This window comes from Montipora foliosa, chromosome 6, assembly GCF_036669935.1.
Source record: "Montipora foliosa isolate CH-2021 chromosome 6, ASM3666993v2, whole genome shotgun sequence".
In the NCBI taxonomy this organism is placed as follows: domain Eukaryota; kingdom Metazoa; phylum Cnidaria; class Anthozoa; order Scleractinia; family Acroporidae; genus Montipora; species Montipora foliosa.
The window spans coordinates 23,156,361-23,175,722 of record NC_090874.1 but is presented as its reverse complement, the minus strand read 5'-3'; the positions used below and the strand labels follow the sequence as shown (position 1 = coordinate 23,175,722).

At 39.4% G+C, this 19,362-nt stretch overlaps 1 protein-coding gene across 29 annotated transcripts in view; it reads left to right on the top strand.

Annotated features, from left to right (window-relative positions):
- LOC138008882 (uncharacterized) overlaps positions 1 to 17,830 on the top strand; it is a 63,442-nt gene extending 45,612 nt beyond the window's left edge. For 9 of the 29 annotated variants that reach the window (XM_068856177.1, XM_068856181.1, XM_068856180.1 and 6 more), the window contains 7 exons: positions 1,628 to 1,705; positions 3,039 to 3,116; positions 4,450 to 4,503; positions 8,141 to 8,218; positions 10,561 to 10,614; positions 13,004 to 13,057; positions 17,581 to 17,830. In XM_068856177.1, the coding sequence (XP_068712278.1) occupies positions 1,628 to 1,705; positions 3,039 to 3,116; positions 4,450 to 4,503; positions 8,141 to 8,218; positions 10,561 to 10,614; positions 13,004 to 13,057; positions 17,581 to 17,594 (410 nt within the window). In that variant the 3' untranslated portion in view covers positions 17,595 to 17,830. Of the gene's footprint in view, positions 1 to 213; positions 292 to 1,627; positions 1,706 to 3,038; positions 3,117 to 4,449; positions 4,504 to 8,140; positions 8,219 to 10,560; positions 10,639 to 13,003; positions 13,058 to 17,580 lie in introns of all 29 variants that reach the window. The other 20 variants (XM_068856192.1, XM_068856164.1, XM_068856167.1 and 17 more) reach the window with 20 other exon arrangements.
- The last annotated feature ends 1,532 nt before the right edge of the window (positions 17,831 to 19,362 follow it).

Sequence of the window (19,362 nt, the reverse complement as noted above, 5' to 3'; positions counted from 1 at the left end):
ACAAATAACACTAAGAGGACAGAGCTTGTTTTCTCGTACGCTAATATTCTCCTCTCACAATTTGAACCATTGTTCTGAGTCCAGATGGGCACGCTTTTTGTGGTATGTTTTTTAAGCTGTCCAAAAACCTCGCAGCTGGGTCTAAAACCACAGCTGCTCGTGTTCTAAACATTACTTAAAGTACATTTTTTTTTCTTTTTGCTTGATCAACAGTATCATCGGTTCCTCTTCATAAGCCACCCATGAAATATCCAGACACGCGAGAAGGTAATAGACCGCAAAGATCGTTAGGTTTGTATTATTAGCTTCGCCTAATAAGGGTATATCTTTCTAAATGTTTGTGTTTTATTTAAATCTCAAACGTCCCAATTTTTATTAATTTTCCTGCGACCACCACGTCAATCCTTTTTAGTAGGGGTTTAAGCTAGGTTGAGTGCACAATTCATCCTAGGTAAAATGGGGATCACGAATTTAACCTAGATAAAAACGGATTCAACCTGACAACGGATTTTACCTGCAACATAGCCAGCCACTCGCACACAACGCATAGAGATGCAACATATGCTTTACTGGTAAAACTTGATCCAAAGAGTTGTTACACTTTGCTTTGTTACATTTCGCGTTGAAGAAGTCGGTTACATTTTGGGGTTGAGATTGTTACAATTGGCTTTAAAGAAATTGTTACATTTTGCGATAATGTTACAAGTTACGTTACTTGTCACATTTTATGCTAACGTCTAAGGATCAGTGGTGATCTCACGCCAATTTTCTATGCGATTGGTTAAGTTGCTAACACAGCTTAATACCTCTCATTCAGGCCTTGTCCTTGTTTGTCCTGCTTGTTGCTGCTGGTACTGGGACTTGAGTACGGTATACGGCCTCCTCCGGACGAACCTCGTCGGAATCCAAAAAGAGGACCCTTCTATAATCGTGTTCTGAAAAAAACAGTTTTCCCATCTGTGCAAATGCCAATTGAACGTAAATCACGACTTGAGGAGGAGACTCTCATTAAAATTTTATTCATTACGCTAATATTCTTAATCTGTTTGTCAAGGTCATAGCCAAAAAGAAGTGTTGTAATTTTTGTACATTTTGAACATACTGACTGAAAGCTTTTATTAATATGAAGCCTTAGCTCATCCCTCCTCTTTAATCAGGTCAGAAAAATACCCTTCCCCAAAACAGTCGTCATATCCGAAAGCCGGGGGAGGATACTAGAAGGATCAATTTTCTCCTTGTGTGGGCCCATTTCCACTAGTAGGGCTAACGCTAACATGGTTCATATGGGGTAGAAACTTAGCACTTGACATTACACTCTAATCAGTTAAGTCTGGTCAAATATAACTGCTACACGGCCAACGTTGCAAAAAAGTAATCCTTCCTAGAACTTGTACATGTTCATTGCCGTGATTTTAACATCTTCAGTTCCCACAGTTCAAACAGTTCAGTTCGTACGCTGATATTCTCCTCTCACAATTTAAACCATTGTTCTGAGTCCAGATAGGCACTCTCTTTGTTGTATGTTTTTAAAGCTGGTCAAAAACCTCGCAGCCGGGTCTAAAAACACTGCTGCTCGGTTTCTAAACATTACTTAAAGTACATTTTTTTCCTTTTGCTTGATCAACAGTATCATCGCTCCCTGATCATAAGCCACCCATGGGATATCCAGACACGCGAGAAGGTATTAGACCGCAAAGATCGATAGGTTTGTATAATTAGCTTCGCCCAATATGGGTATATCTTTCTCAATGTTTGTGTTTTATTTAAATCTCAAACGTCCTAATTTTTATTAATTTTCCTGCGACCACCACGTCAATCCTTTTTAGTATGGGTTTATGCTAGGTTGAGTGCACAATTCATCCTAGGTAAAATGGGGATCACGAATTTAAACTAGGTAAAAAGGGATTCAACCTGAGAACAGATTTTACCTGCAACATAGCCAGCCACTCGCACACAACGCATAGAGATGCAACATATGCTTTACCGGTAAAACGTGATCCAAAGAGTTGTTACACTTTGCTTTGTTACATTTCGCGTTAAAGAAGTCGGTTACATTTTGGGGTTAAGAGATTGTTACAATTGGCGTTAAAAAAATTGTTACATTTTGCGATGTTACAAGTTACGTTAGTTGTCACATTTTTTGCTAACGTCAAGGGATCAGTGGTGATTTCACGCCAATTTTCTATAAGATTGGTTAAGTTGCTAACACAGGTTAATACCTCATTCAGGCCTTGTCCTTGTTTGTCCTGCTTGTTGCTGATGGTACTGGGACTTGAGTACGGTATACGGCCTCCTCCGGACGAACTTCGGCGGAATCCAAAAAGAGGACCCTTCTTTCCTCGTGTACTGAAAATAACAGTTTTCCCATCTGTGCGAATGCCAAGTGAACGTGAATCACGACTTGAGCAGGAGACTCTCATTGAAATTTTATTGACTTCACTAATATTCTTAATCTGTTTAGCAGGGTCATGGCCAAAAAGAAGTGTTGTAATTTTTCTACATTTTGAACATACTGACTGAAATCTTATATTAATATGAGGCTTTAGCTCATCCCTCCTCTTTAATGAGGTCAGAATAAAAGCTTTCCCCAAAAACTTCAACATATCTGAAAGCCGGGGGAGGATACTAGAAGGATCAATTTTCTCCTCGTGTGGGCCCATTTCCATTAGTAGGGCTAACGCTCACATGGTTCATATGGGGTAGAAACTTAGCACTTCACATTACACTCTAATCAGTTAAATCCGGTCAAATGTAACTGCTACACGGCCAACGTTTGCAAAAAAGTAATCCTTCCTTGAACTTGTACATGTTCATTGCTGTGACTTTAACATCTTCAGTTCCTACAGTTCACACAGTTCAGTTCGTACGCTAATATTCTCCTCTTACAATTTGAACCATTGCTCTGAGTCCAGATGGGCACTCTCTTTGTTGTATGTTTTAAAGCTGGTCAAAAACCTCGCAGCCGGGTCGAAAAACACTGCTGCTTGGTTTCTAAACATTATTTAAAGTACATTTTTTTCCTTTTGCTTGATCAACAGTATCATCGCTCCCTGATCATAAGCCACCCATGGGATATCCAGACACGCGAGAAGGTAATAGACCGCAAAGATCGATAGGTTTGTATAATTAGCTTCGCCCAATATGGGTATATCTTTCTCAATGTTTGTGTTTTATTTAAATCTCAAACGTCCTAATTTTTATTAATTTTCCTGCGACCACCACGTCAATCCTTTTTAGTATGGGTTTATGCTAGGTTGAGTGCACAATTCATCCTAGGTAAAATGGGGATCACGAATTTAAACTAGGTAAAAAGGGATTCAACCTGAGAACAGATTTTACCTGCAACATAGCCAGCCACTCGCACACAACGCATAGAGATGCAACATATGCTTTACCGGTAAAACGTGATCCAAAGAGTTGTTACACTTTGCTTTGTTACATTTCGCGTTAAAGAAGTCGGTTACATTTTGGGGTTAAGAGATTGTTACAATTGGCGTTAAAAAAATTGTTACATTTTGCGATGTTACAAGTTACGTTAGTTGTCACATTTTTTGCTAACGTCAAGGGATCAGTGGTGATTTCACGCCAATTTTCTATAAGATTGGTTAAGTTGCTAACACAGGTTAATACCTCATTCAGGCCTTGTCCTTGTTTGTCCTGCTTGTTGCTGATGGTACTGGGACTTGAGTACGGTATACGGCCTCCTCCGGACGAACTTCGGCGGAATCCAAAAAGAGGACCCTTCTTTCCTCGTGTACTGAAAATAACAGTTTTCCCATCTGTGCGAATGCCAAGTGAACGTGAATCACGACTTGAGCAGGAGACTCTCATTGAAATTTTATTGACTTCACTAATATTCTTAATCTGTTTAGCAGGGTCATGGCCAAAAAGAAGTGTTGTAATTTTTCTACATTTTGAACATACTGACTGAAATCTTATATTAATATGAGGCTTTAGCTCATCCCTCCTCTTTAATGAGGTCAGAATAAAAGCTTTCCCCAAAAACTTCAACATATCTGAAAGCCGGGGGAGGATACTAGAAGGATCAATTTTCTCCTCGTGTGGGCCCATTTCCATTAGTAGGGCTAACGCTCACATGGTTCATATGGGGTAGAAACTTAGCACTTCACATTACACTCTAATCAGTTAAATCCGGTCAAATGTAACTGCTACACGGCCAACGTTTGCAAAAAAGTAATCCTTCCTTGAACTTGTACATGTTCATTGCTGTGACTTTAACATCTTCAGTTCCTACAGTTCACACAGTTCAGTTCGTACGCTAATATTCTCCTCTTACAATTTGAACCATTGCTCTGAGTCCAGATGGGCACTCTCTTTGTTGTATGTTTTAAAGCTGGTCAAAAACCTCGCAGCCGGGTCGAAAAACACTGCTGCTTGGTTTCTAAACATTATTTAAAGTACATTTTTTTCCTTTTGCTTGATCAACAGTATCATCGCTCCCTGATCATAAGCCACCCATGGGATATCCAGACACGCGAGAAGGTAATAGACCGCAAAGATCGATAGGTTTGTATAATTAGCTTCGCCCAATATGGGTATATCTTTCTCAATGTTTGTGTTTTATTTAAATATCAAATGTCCCAATTTTTATTAATTTTCCTGCGACCACCACGTCAATCCTTTTTAGTAGGGGTTTAAGCTAGTTTGAGTGCACAATTCATCCTAGGTAAAATGGGGATCACAAATTTAACCTAGGTAAAAATTGATTCAACCTGAGAACAGATTTTACCTGCAACATAGCCAGCCACTCGCACACAACGCATAGAGATGCAACATATGCTTTACTGGTAAAACGTGATCCAAAGAGATGTTACACTTTGCTTTGTTACATTTCGCGTTCAAGAAGTCGGTTACATTTTGGGGTTAACAGATTGTTACAATTGGCGTTAAAGAAATTGTTACAATTTGCATTACTTGTCACATTTTTTGCTAACGTCCAAGGATCACTGGTGATTTCACGCCAATTTTCTATGCGATTGGTTAAGTTGCTAACACAGGTTAATACCTCATTCAGGCCTTGTCCTTGTCTGTCCTGCTTGTTGCTGCTGGTACTGGGACTTGAGTACGGTATACGGCCTCCTCCGGACAAACCTCGGCGGAATCCAAAAAGAGGAACCTTCTTTCCTTGTGTACTGAAAATAACAGTTTTCCCATCTGTGCGAATGCCAATTGAACGTGAATCACGACTTGAGCAGGAGACTCTCATTGAAATTTTATTGACTTCACTAATATTCTCAATCTGTTTGGCAAGGTCATCGCCAAAAAAGAGTGTTGTAATCTTTGTACATTTTGAACATACTGACTGAAAGCTTTTATTAATATGAGGCCTTAGCTCATCCCTGCTCTTTAATGAGGTCAGAAAAATAGCTTTTCCCAATACTGTCAACATATCTGAAAGCTGGGGGAGGATACCAGAAGGATCCATTTTCTCCTTGTGTGGGCCCATTTCCATTAGTAGGGCTAACGCTCACATGTTTCATATGGGGTAGAAACTTATACTTAGCACTTAACATTACACTCTTATTAGTTAAGTGTGTTCAAATATAAGTGCTACACTGCCAACATTTTCAAAAACGTAATTCTTCCTTGTACTTGTACATATTTTTTACCGTGACTTTAACATCTCCAGTTCCCACGGCCTGCTCTCGTCTGACTTTGTTGCTCAGTCGGTAGAGCAGCGGTGATCCAACCCAAAGGTCGTGGGTTCAATTCCCACCCTGGTCAGAGTTTTTCTCTGTCCTTGTGTCAGCCCATTTCCATTAGTAGGTCTAACGCTCACATGGTTTATTTGGGGTAGAAACTTAGCACTTCACATTACACCCTAATCAGTTAAGTCTGGTCAAATATAATTGCTACACGGCCAACGTTTGCAAAAAAGTAATTCTTCCTTGAACTTGTACACGTTTATTGCCGTGACTTTAACATCTTCAGTTCCCACGGCCTGCTTTCGTCTGACCTTGTAGCTCAGTCGGTAGAGCAGCGGTGATCCGACCCAAAGGTCGTGGGTTCAATTCCCACCCTGGTTAGAGTTTTTCTCTGTCCATGTGTGGGCCCGTTCCCATGAATAGGGCTAAGGCTAATCTCTTACCCAGATCTCACTCTGTAAATGGAAATGTCAGATCTGGCAAAGTTCGACAATACATGCTTTTTCATTGGCTACTAAAAAAAGGTTGCGGCAATGCAATCTACCCTCTGATTTGCTTATTTCGTGGGGCACTTCAGTGAAGGTAAAGTGAAGGTTTAGTTTTCGCAAGTGCATGTGCTGTTTTGAATAAATGCCAGTTGTGCGGAGGAAAGTTTTGTTTTTTTCCGACGCCGGAAAAGCTTTACAGTTGAGGAAAATCATTTAAAAAAATGCGACGTTTGTGTAAATGGTACCGACGAAAGCCCCACGTACCCTGCCACTCGAATAAAGTTCTGCGTAGCTGGCTACGCGGTACTCAGAAACTAATAAATTCAAGTTGAAGTATGTAATTTATTTAAAACAGTATTTCTCGTTCTTAAAGCGTGACTCGCGAATTAAGTAGTGATCAATTGTGAATTTTACGGTTAAATTAACTGTATTTTTCACGAGATCGTGTCAAGGAAATAGCGCTCGTTGCAGAGATTAGGTCTAAGCACTCTTTAACATTTTCGCTTTCTATTTACGGTTTGGTTAGTTACACTTTTCACTAGATGGTGTGAAAAAAATAGCACTCGTTTATTAAGCCTAAGCGCTCGCTTCAGTGATTCTGCAGTTGCTGCGACAATTAAACAATCTCGACCGTTCAAAAACAATCGCTTGTAGCGCTTCTTTCTGTTTCGGCTTAAGTTTAAGGCCTCCTTGTCCTCTGCCCGACAGAATCTCTTCAAGAATACTCTCGAAATCCATGTTTATTCCGCAAAATCACCCAAAATCACAATAGAGAGTACGAACATGCGCAGTGATAGAGAAGCCCGTATTTCGGGCCTCGCTGGCACTGAGCATGCTCATAATCGAACTTTACCAGATCTCTCTTCCGTATGACCGTGGGAGATCTGGGTACAAGATTAGGCTAAGGCTAATATGGTTCATGTGTGGTAGAAACTTAGCACTTCAAATTACACTCTAATCAGTTAAGTACATTACAACTACTTTGGAAAGTGACCGCTGACTTTTTAGTACCGAAGGAAGTATGCAAATTAAGCCTTTAATGCGGAGTCTATCGAAATAGAATAGGCCATTTCCGAGTTCATGTCTACCTCCTCTTCAAAGCGAGTCAAAGTGCAGGGTTAACGTGATAGTAATTAGCTCTACTTAACATATGAATGAAAGCTAATTTTTTGTAAGAAAAGCTTCGCACTTAGATTTGCTTTAAGGAGGAGGCAGACATAAACTCAGAAACAGCCTATTGGTAAATATGTCATGCATAAGAGAACAAGCCATTTCAAAATAAGATGGTACCAGAGAAAGAGATGGGGATAGCATGAGATGTATATGACTAGTAAAAACACTAGCCAAAGGGCACGTTTCTGTAAGACCAATATCTTTCTCAAATCAATCTGCGCAGCTAGCGCTTGTCCCCAAGCAGCAATGCCATAGGATGTAAGTGGAATATCAGAGAACGACAAATTTGAATTAACGTATTTAGAGGGACGCAGTATCTTAATCATGCAATAATTCGAACAACTCTACTTATATAGTCAATATGAAATTTCCAGGTTAAAATTTTATCGATAAGCACCCCCAGGAACTTCACGTATACCACACTGTACCTGTAAATGCCCAGCAAAGACTCGAAGTATTATTCAGTCATTTAAAAACACCAGCCACTTGAAAAGGTTTAAACCTCATTAATAATTCATAAGCTCAACGGCCTAGCAAAACTCCGATAAAAACGCTCCGTGTATGAGCTTTTAACTCATTAGACAGTCCTCGATATTCTTTACACAAATGATACTAAGAAGACAGAGCTTGTTCTTCCGTACTCTAATATTCTCCTTTCACAATTTAAACCACTGTTCTGAGTTCAGATGGGCACGCTTTTTGTGGTATGTTTTTTAAGCTGTCCAAAAACCTCGCAGCCGGGTCTAAAAACACTGCTGCTCGGTTTCTAAACATTACTTAAAGTACATTTTTTTCTTTTGGCTTGATTAACAGTATCATCGGTCCCTGTTCATGAGCCACCCATGGGATATCCAGGCACGCGAGAAGGTAATAGAACCCAAAGATCGATAGGTTTGTATAATTAGCTTCGCCTAATATGGGTATATCTTTCTAAATGTTTGTGTTTTATTTAAATCTCAAACGTCCCAATTTTTAATAATTTTCTTGCGACCACCACGTCAATCCTTTTTAGTGGGGGTTTAAGCTAGGTTGAGTGCACAATTCATCCTAGGTAAAATGGGGATCACGAATTTAACCTAGGTAAAAACGGATTCAACCTGAGAACAGATTTTACCTGCAACATAGCCAGCCACTCGCACACAACGCATAGAGATGCAAAATATGCTTTACTGGTAAAACTTGATCCAAAGATATGTTACACTTTGCTTTGTTACATTTCGCGTTGAAGAAGTCGGTTACATTTTGGGGTTAAGAGATTGTTACAATTGGCGTTAAAGAAATTGTCACAATTTGTGTTCCCTGTCACATTTTTTGCTAACGTCCAAGGATAAGTGGTGATTTCTCGCCAATTTTCTATGCGATTGGTTAAGTTGCTATCACACGTTCATACCTCATTCAGGCCTTGTCCTTGTTTGTCCTGCTTGTTGCTGCTGGTACTGGGACTTGAGTACGGTATACGGCCTCCTTCGGACGAACCTCGGCGGAATCCAAAAAAAGTACCCTTCTTTCCTCGTGTACTAAAAATAACAGTTTTCCTCTGTGTGCAAATGCCAAATGAACGTGAATCACGACTTGAGCAGGAGACTCTCATTGAAATTTTATTGACTTCACTAATAGTCTTAATCTGTTTGGCAAGGTCAACGCCAAAAAGGAGTGTTCTAATCTTTGTACATTTTGAACATACTGACTGAAGGCTTTTATTAATATGAGGCCTTAGCTCATCCCCTCTCTTTAGTAAGGTCAGAAAAATAGCTTTTCCCAAAACAGTCAACATATCTGAAAGCTGGGGGAGGATACTAGAAGGATCCATTTTCTCCTTGTGTGGGTCCATTTCCATAAGTAGGGCTAACGCTCTCATGGTTCAAATGGGGTAGAACCTAGGCACTTCACATTACACTCTAATCGTTTAATTGTGTTCGAAGATAAGTGCTACACGGCCAACATTTGCAAAAAGGTAATCCTTCCTTGTACTTGTACATGTTCATTACCGTGACTTTAACATCTCCAGTTCCCACCGCCTGCTCCCGTCTGACTTTGTAGCTCAGTCGGTAGAGCAGCGGTGATCCAACCCAAAGGTCGTGGGTTCATTTCCCACCCTGGTCAGAGTTTTTCTCTGTCCTTGTGTGGGCCTGTTCCCATCAAGAGGGCTAACGCTAACATGGTTCATATGTGGTAGAAACTTAGCACTTCACATTACACTCTAATCAGTTAAGTACATTACAATTACTTTGGAAAGTGACCGCTGACCTTATAGTACCGAAGGAAGTATGCAAAGTAAGCCTATAATGCGGAGTCTATCGGAATAGAATAGGCCATTTCCGAGTTCATGTCTACCTCCTCTTCAAAGCGAGTCAAAGTGCAGGGTTAACGTGATGGGAATTAGTCCCACTTAACATATGAATGAAAGCTAATTTTTGTAAGAAAAGCTTCGCACTTAGATTTGCTTTAAGGAGGAGGCAGACATGAACTCAGAAACGGCCTATTGGTAAATATGTCATGCATAAGAGAACAAGCCATTTCAAAATAAGATGGTACCAGAGATAGAGATGGGGATAGCATGAGAGGTATATGACTAGTAAAAACACTAGCCGAAGGGCACGTTTCTGTAAGACCAATATCTTTCTCAAATCAATCTGCGCAGCTAGCGCTTGTCCCTAAGCAGCAATGCCATAGGATGTAAATGGAAAATCAGAGAACGACAAATTTGAATTAACTTATTTAGAGGGACGCAGTCTCTTAATCATGCAATAATTCCAACAAATCTACTCATACAGTCAATATGAAATTTCCAGGTTAAAATTTTATCGATAAGCACCCCCAGAAACTTCACGTATACCACGCTCTACCTGTAAATACCCAGCAAGGACTCGAAGTCTTATTCGCAGTCATTTGAAAACACCGGGTACTTGTAAATGTTCAAACCTCATTAATAATTCATGAGCCCAACGGCCTATCAAAACACCGATCAAAACGTTCCGTGTATGAGCTTTTAACTCATTAGACACTCCTCGGTATTCTTTACACAAATAATACTAAGAAGACAGAGCTTGTTCTTCCGTACGCTAATATTCTCCTCTCACAATTTGAACCACTGTTCTGAGTTCAGATGGGCACGCTTTTTGTGGTATGTTTTTTAAGCTGTCCAAAAACCTCGCAGCCGGGTCTAAAAACACTGCTGCTCGGTTTCTAAACATTACTTAAAGTACATTTTTTTCTTTTGGCTTGATTAACAGTATCATCGGTCCCTGTTCATGAGCCACCCATGGGATATCCAGGCACGCGAGAAGGTAATAGAACCCAAAGATCGATAGGTTTGTATAATTAGCTTCGCCTAATATGGGTATATCTTTCTAAATGTTTGTGTTTTATTTAAATCTCAAACGTCCCAATTTTTAATAATTTTCTTGCGACCACCACGTCAATCCTTTTTAGTGGGGGTTTAAGCTAGGTTGAGTGCACAATTCATCCTAGGTAAAATGAGGATCACGAATTTAACCTAGGTAAAAATGGATTCAACCTGAGAACAGATTTTACCTGCAACATAGCCAGCCACTCGCACACAACGCATAGAGATGCAACATATGCTTTACTGGTAAAACTTGATCCAAAGATATGTTACACTTTGCTTTGTTACATTTCGCGTTGAAGAAGTCGGTTACATTTTGGGGTTAACAGATTGTTACAATTGGCGTTAACGCAATTGTTACCTTTTGCGTTAATGTTACAAATTGCGTTACTTCTCACATTTTTTGCTAACGTCCAAGGATCACTGGTGATTTCACGCCAATTTTCTAATATGCGATTGGTTAAGTTGCTAAAACAGGTTAATACCTCATTCAGGCCTTGTCCTTGTTTGTCCTGCTTGTTGTTGCTGGTACTGGGACTTGAGTACGGTATACGGCCTCCTCCGGACAAACCTCGGCGGAATCCAGAAAGAGGAACCTTCTTTCCTCGTGTACTGAAAATAACAGTTTTCCCATCTGTGCGAATGCCAAATGAACGTGAATCACGACTTGAGCAGGAGACTCTCATTGAAATTTTATTGACTTCACTAATTTTCTTAATCTGTTTGGCAAGGTCATCGCCAAAAAGAAGTGTTGTAATCTTTGTACATTTTGAACATACTGACTGAAAGCTTTTATTAATATGAGGCCTTAGCTCATCCATCCTCTTTAATGAGGTCAGAAAAATAGCTTTTCCCAAAACAGTCAACATATCTGAAAGCTGGGGGAGGATACTAGAAGGATCCATTTTCTCCTTGTGTGGGCCCATTTCCATTAGTAGGGCTAACGCTCACATGGTTCATATGGGGTACAAACTTAGCACTTGACATTACACTCTAAGCAGTTAAGTCCGTTCAAACAAAAGTGCTACACTGCTTACGTTTGCAAAAACGTAATCCTTCCCTGAAATTGTACATGTTCGTTGCAGTGTCCTTAACATCTTCAGTTCCCACGGCCTGCTTCTTTCTGACCTTGTAGCCCAGTGGGTAGAGCAGCGGTGATCCAACTCAAAGGTCGTGGGCTCAATTCCCACCCTGGTCAGAGTTTTTCTCTATCCTTGTGTGGGCCCGTTCCCATGAATAGGGCTAGGGCTAACATGGTTCATATGTGGTAGAAACTTAGCACTTCAAATTACACTCTAATCAGTTAAGTACATTACAATTACTTTGGAAGGTGACCGCTGACTTTTTAGTACCGTAGGAAGTATGCAAATTAAGCCTATAATGCGGAGTCTACTGGAATAGAATAGGCCATTTCCGAGTTCATGTCTACCTCCTCTTCAAAGCGAGTCAAAGTGCAGAGTTAACGTGATGGTAATTAGCTCTACTTAACATATGAATGAAAGCTAATTTTTGTAAGAAAAGCTTCGCACTTAGATTTGCTTTAAGGAGGAGGCAGACATGAACTCAGAAACGGCCTATTGGTAAATATGTTATGCATAAGAGAACAAGCAATTTCAAAATAAGATGGTACCAGAGATAGAGATAGGGATAGCATGAGATGTATATGACTAGTAAAAACACTAGCCGAAGGGCACGTTTCTGTAAGACAAATATCTTTCTCAAATCAATCTGCGCAGCTAGCGCTTGTCCCCAAGCAGGAATGCCATAGAATGTAAATGGAAAATCAGAGAACGACAAATTTGAATTAACTTATTTAGAGGGACGCAGTATCTTAATCATGCAATAATTCCAACAGCTCTACTTATATAGTCAATGTGAAATTTCCAGGTTAAAATTTTATCGATAAGCACCCCCAGGAACTTCACGTATACCACGCTCTAACTGTAAATACCCAGCAAGGACTCGAAGTCTTATTCGCAGTCATTTGAAAACACCGGCCACTTGTAAAGGTTTAAACCTCATTAATAATTCATGAGCCCAACGGCCTATCAAAACACCGATCAAAACGTTCCGTTTATGAGCTTTTAACTCATTAGACACTCCTTGATATTCTTTACACAAATAACACTAAGAAGACAGAGCTTGTTTTCTCGTACTCTATTATTCTCCTCTCACAATTTGAACCATTGTTTTGAGTCCGGATGGGCACGCTTTTTGTGGTATGTCTTTGAAGCTGTTCAAAAACCTCGCAGCCGGGTCTAAAAACACTGCTTCTCAGTTTCTAAACATTACTCAAAGTATATATTTTTTTCTTTTTGCTTGATCAACAGTATCATCGGTCCCTGTTCATAAGCCACCCATGGGATATCCAGACACGCGAGAAGGTAATAGACCGCAAAGATCGATAGGTTTGTATAATTAGTTCGGCCGAATATGGGTATATCTTTCTAAATGTTTTTGTTTTATTTAAATCTTAAACGTCCCAAATTTTGTTAGTTTTCCATGCGACCACACATATTGCGGAAACTTAAGATTCATGCCACTGCTCGATCATTAGTAAAGGGAAACTTTGTTAAAACAGTTTTGTCTCTCTCCACTACTCCTTTGGTCAACGCCTACAGTAAATGTTACTTTATTAATTTTCAAGGTAATATTGTACCAGGTGCGGGAACTGATGAGCGACGTTTCCCGTTAAACAACAACACAACACGGAGACAAAGATAGCGGACAACAACCTCATGGCCTTTTATTACCCACAATGGTCCTTTTTCTGTACCTAAAGGGGTGAGAGTTCAGTATCGTAACCCGATGCAAACTTCCCCTGATGAAGAAATGTCATCCTCGACATAACAGAAATTACGGATACACACCCGCTCGTCCTATTGTTCTTGTTTTCCTATAAACACTTATTCACTACTTGAAAGAGGGGATCAAGCCCTAACCGCTGGTCCTAAGTACAGCAATCACGTTCAATATCTCGTATAAACAACCGTCTTCATTATAATCAAAATTCAAACTTTCAAAAACTTTCCACAGTGATACGATTCAGTTTTCTTTGATGATAAGTAACAATTATTACTCTGTCCGCACAATAACAATTAAACTCCACATGAGATAATACAACGGAAACGGGTTGTCTAAAATATCCTTTAAGTCATCCCACATGGATACATTACACCTGTTTAGTAACACACTGGATAGACGACTGGCCCCATACCGTTGAGCCACGCATTTTATATTCCTCCTACTGCTCCAGGTACAATTGGGACTGTGACCGGCGCCACTCCCGCGCAGGGTGCTGGGTAGTACACACTTGGAGTTCCAAACGTGTCGCACGTAAAAGCACGGGGTCTCTGCGCTGCCTTGTTGGCGGAGTACTCTGTCGTTTCCTCTTCAGAGGGTGGCTCAATTTCTGGTTTTATTGGTTCCTGACATTGCTAGGTTTCACCTGGGATCTGTCCCAGGTCCTGCAGCCGTGTCGTTTGTGTTAGTGTCAGTTACTACTGGGGTAAGGGTCAGAATCCCTTCTGACTCCCCATCAGAACTGACTTCTGTAATGGACTCCAAGGTCGATAAGGCAGGTGATCGGGAAACCCGTGATTTCCGTCGTGGTTTCTTAGTTGTCTTGCTGTTCGTCTCAAAAGGAAGATTATTGCAAGGCAGAAGATTTAGATGAACCACTTGGGCTGATCTTTCTCCTGATTCCGGCTCCACTCCGTAGACTGGGCTTCCTTCTCTTTTGCGCTTGACTGTACTCTCCCAATACGACCGTAGCTTGCCAGGACCCCCTCTGTCTCGTAGATATAGTACTAAGACCCTATCGCCCTGACGAAGGAGGTCTTCGATATAGCGCTTTACTTCGCTGTACAATGGACGAGGTATAGAAACATGTGTTTTCTGAACCGATGTTGTGTCTGACAACACTCAAGAAAGATCATTGGATGGTATATATACACGCATGTTGAGAAAGGTGTTAAAGATTCACTGGTCATCACATATAACCAATAATTGCAGATGAGCTTAAAGTAAACTTCAAAATTCTAAACTGCTATAAAATGACTACTCTTTATTTTTGACAAAGGGAAAATTATCAGTGAATTCTTGCTTCTTGATTGGACTAAAATAGATGCCATCACTAAATTTGATCTAATCGCCATCTTTGTTAATTCTCATGTACCTCGCAGGAAGCTCTCAAAAATTGAAATGAAGTGGTCTGCTTAACCTTGGTTTGACAACGACATACTTGCTAACTAAGATAAGCTCAATTCACAAGTTATTAAGAGTAAACAGCCAAACCCTAAATCAATATTCCTCTTTAGGAATTTCAGGAAAAATGTGGTTAACGATATCAAAGCTAGTAAGTTACTTTACCTTGAAATTACTTTTCCTCAAATACGTATAATATGAACAAAATCTGGCCAGGCATTAGATCAATCAGAAATATTAGTCAAAGATGACTATATTCCCACCCCTATAGAAAATGGCAAACCTCTCACCAATCCCTCTGCTATTTCTAATATTCTTAACAAATGTATCTTAATGTGAATAAAAATACCGATCGAAATATTCCCAGAGAGAATTACTGTCCTAACTCTTTTCTAAAGGGTATTTTTTCCTAGGTCAATATTCCTTTTTCCTGTTACTTTTGTGAAGTTGAATCTTCTCAAATGGATAATAACAAATCCATTGGTCCCCCTAGTATCCCGGTTTCCCTGAACATTGAAAAACTCTTACGACTCATATTCCTCCACTCTTATCGATCACCCTTAATTAATGATTACTTTCTCTATTATGGTACCTTCCCCAGTAAACGTAAATTCGCAGACGTTACTCCAGTTTCAAGAAAGGTTCCAGGCGAGACAAAGATATCCATAGGCCAATTTCAGTACTACCAATTTTTAGCAAAATCTTTGAAAAAGCAATGTAAAAGCGCCTTTTATGGTTACCTTCAATGTCATAACATTCTTTATTTAGGCAGAAGTATTCAACTAATCATGCACTTCATGCACAAGTATTACTGAATATATTCGTCACTCTATTGACAATGATGAGTTTTGCTGTGGTATATGTAAAATCATCCTATTTTTTTATTGAAATTGCATCACTATGGAATGAGAGGATAACGTCTATGATTGGTTTAAGTCCTATCTTTCAATCTGTTAATGGTCATGTGTCTGATCCACTATCTGTAACCTATGGTGTCTCTCGAGGATTTATTCTTGGACCTTTGCTATTTTTGTTATATATTGGTGATTTACCAAACATTTTAAAAAGGCTGACAAGTCACCTGTTTGCTGATGACACTGATATCTAATGTTCATGCTAGAATCTTAATGTTCTTGAATTGAAGTTGCATTATGAGCTTAAAGTAGTTGTATTCTTTTTCACTCTTAAAGCCTGAAACTCTATAAGTCTTTTAATTTAATAATTGACGACGTAAATACTAAGCACGCTCTTTCTGTAAAATACCTTGATATTGCCTTTGACTCAAGCCTGTCCTGGAAGAATCACATTGATGAACTCTGCCTAAAACTGTGAAAAATTGTTGGTATTATATCTTAAGTAAGGTACTACGTCAACTTTGATATACTTACTATGCTTTATACCACCCACTTTTTTTGATTGATTGATTGATTGATTGATTGATATTTTAAAACTTTAACCAATAAAAATTACTTCCACTAAGTGATACTCGCGAGTTGTCGGGCGTCAGGTGATGCCTTGGAATGAAGAAGACGACGTTTTGTTTTAAATCAGTTTTAATTTCCTTGTGTTTGCAACAGCTTTACCTGATATTCCAACCTAATTTCTTCTTAGATTTTCGTTTCCTTATCAGTTCACCTCCTCTTCTCATAACTCCTTTACTCTTGTATGTGGTTTATTGATTATAGTTGTTCTTGTTTTCCGATGTCGAAATGCAGTTTTTTGTGCAGGTAATGATATCACTGGCCCGTAGTCCAAGGACCACGTACGTACACCCGGATGGACCAGGCCCCAGTTGTTCAAAAGGTGGAAAACGCTATCCACCGGATAAGTCACTTTCCATTGGATTGCGCAATTGATTTCGCTATGACTTATCCACTGGATAGTGATTTATCCGGTGAATAGCGTTATCCATCGTTTGAAGAACTGGGGCCTATTGAACAACTAGGGCCAGGCCCATGGACTCTACTAAAATGGATTAGTGGTGGACTAACTACAATGGGTCAAGTTTTAGATCGAGTAGGAATAGAATTTAATTTGCGAATCATACATTTAGTCTAAATACCATCAAATATCTACCTATTTCGTCGTGTTTGGTAATGTTGCGTTCACAAACGTCATTGGTCAAATGATCACGTGTTGTGTTTTGGGGGACTGACCCATGCAGAGTAATTTGCGAATCGCTCGTTTTTCGAAATCTTTATATATGGGGACATTAAAGAAGATCGTTTTCAAAAACAAACGCACATTTTCCTCAATAACCTCGTTTAGCGAAATACATATCTCTTGGCTAACAGAGTTCGAGGTCCGTACTGTAAATTATGGAGCGAGTTATGCCATAAATCAACGGGGAAAAATCTGTAAGTTAAAATAAAGATAGAGAAAGTGATTGCACGGTGCACAAATGGAACAATCAATATTACTTTTCCATAGGAAGGGAATTTTTGCGAAATATTTTCATTTGTTGCCCTTTTTGTTTTCAATAATCCTGCTTGCCACTTCTTTTTTTAGCGCGTTCGTTAAGTCATTGTGTTTGACACCGTTTGACTGATCTTTGAACTCGATCTACTAAGGTACCGGTAGTCCATTTTAGGTACTCCATCACTTTTCCATTTTAGTACTCCATGGACCTGGACTATCGGAGGGGGTACATTTCTCTGTCATTACGGTACCCAACCGTATACTCATTTTTCTTGATCGGTAGGAGCTAAAGAATGATGCCACCAGGTCCCTATGGATTGGATGACCTCAACAAGCGTCGCACTTCTGGACAGGGCCATTAGGACTTATCTCGGGAAGCCCAATCTAAATATTAGTAAAAAATATATATTTCACTGTAACCTGATAGTAGGATAACTGAACGATTAAAAGTATTGTAAAACACAAATGAATATTAATAAACGATAATCCAAACAACTATTTAAGCTGTTTATGTGGGACCAATATTATATCTCCTTTCCTACGAAACGCAACTGATACGATATAGTGCGCATGGCAGGGTTGCCGTGATGGTGCAGTGGTTAGCACACCCCACTAGTAACCAGGAAGACGTGGGTTTGATTTCCATTCACGGCACATAAATTTTTCATTCAAAAGGATCAGTCAGTAGTAGTTCAATGCTACTTCCTATAATGACTGCATCGTTGGATTTCTAGCCTCATTTGTATACTCATGGATTTCCATGAGTATAAAAATAGCGACAGCGAACTACTAACTGATCCATTTGAATGAAAAACATATTGCAGTGAGTGGGAAGCGAACCCGCGTCCCCCTGGTTACTAATCTGGTGCGCTAACCACTGCACCACCACGACAACCCTGCTGGCAACAGAACAATCAGTGAGATTATTGGTTAGCCACGGGGTTCCCCGGCGTTTAACATTAATTTAAGGAACAGGACGTACATCGGATCATCGGATCATCAAATTACTTATAGTTGTGTAAGAAGACGGTTTGCCAACGAAGATGACACTTGTGAGAAGGATCCAGTGGATACAAGACGCTTACAATCGATAATTGTAGGTAGAGTAAATGAGCAACAGCGAACTTGTCACGTGTCCAAAAAGACCTTTACTAAACGTTTCGCCCTTTCGGCTTCTTCAGTAATAGGCTACTATGTTAAGAACACTTGAAATAAAAATATATACAAACTAGGTCTTAAATAAGAAAAATTAACAAAGGAATATAATTTACAAGTAAAAGAATAAACAATAGAATAAAAAGTATGGTAGAAAATTTATTAAAAAGTGCTAATTTGAAGGCAACTGTCCCTTGAGAGAGTATTGCACTTGTGAGAAAAAATAAAAATAAAAACGTGGTGAATTGTTAATTATATCTTATTCTATTCCTGAAATTGAATTCTGATATTTTATTTAAACCAAAAGGCTGGAGGGTGCACAGTTTCGCACTCCAAAAAGCTTCTATCGTTAGCAGTTGAATCGGACCATTTGACCAGCGTTAGCTCTAATAGTACTTATTCTCCACAGTAAATCCCACAAAGTCATACACCTAATCACTTGTAGTAAATGCAATGTGCAATATGTGGGTTCCACAAGCAATGAATTCAAAGTGAGATTTCGTAATCATAAATCAGCTATGAATACAAACACCCGCATCGATAAAGGTGGACAGGGGAAGAAACTCGTCGGTTGGCACTTCTCGCTTTCGCCCTTTCTTTGTATTTCAACAGGCAAATAGATAGATAGATGGCCTTATGAGTATTAAAGCTACATGAGCTTGTGGGGTCGTTTACAATAACTTATCACTAACTAACTAGGAATATTTACAAAAAGAACATTGAATTAACTTATAAAATTAGGGGTGTTGACAAATATGAATATAAACATAAATTTAAATATATACAAAGTCATCTTTTCTAAAATTACAAGTGGATATAGACGTTATCTTAAAACTAAATTCATTAACATTAACTAGGGATTTGAGCTTTAGTCTGAGGTCATGATACGAAATGTTTTTTTGTCAAGGTA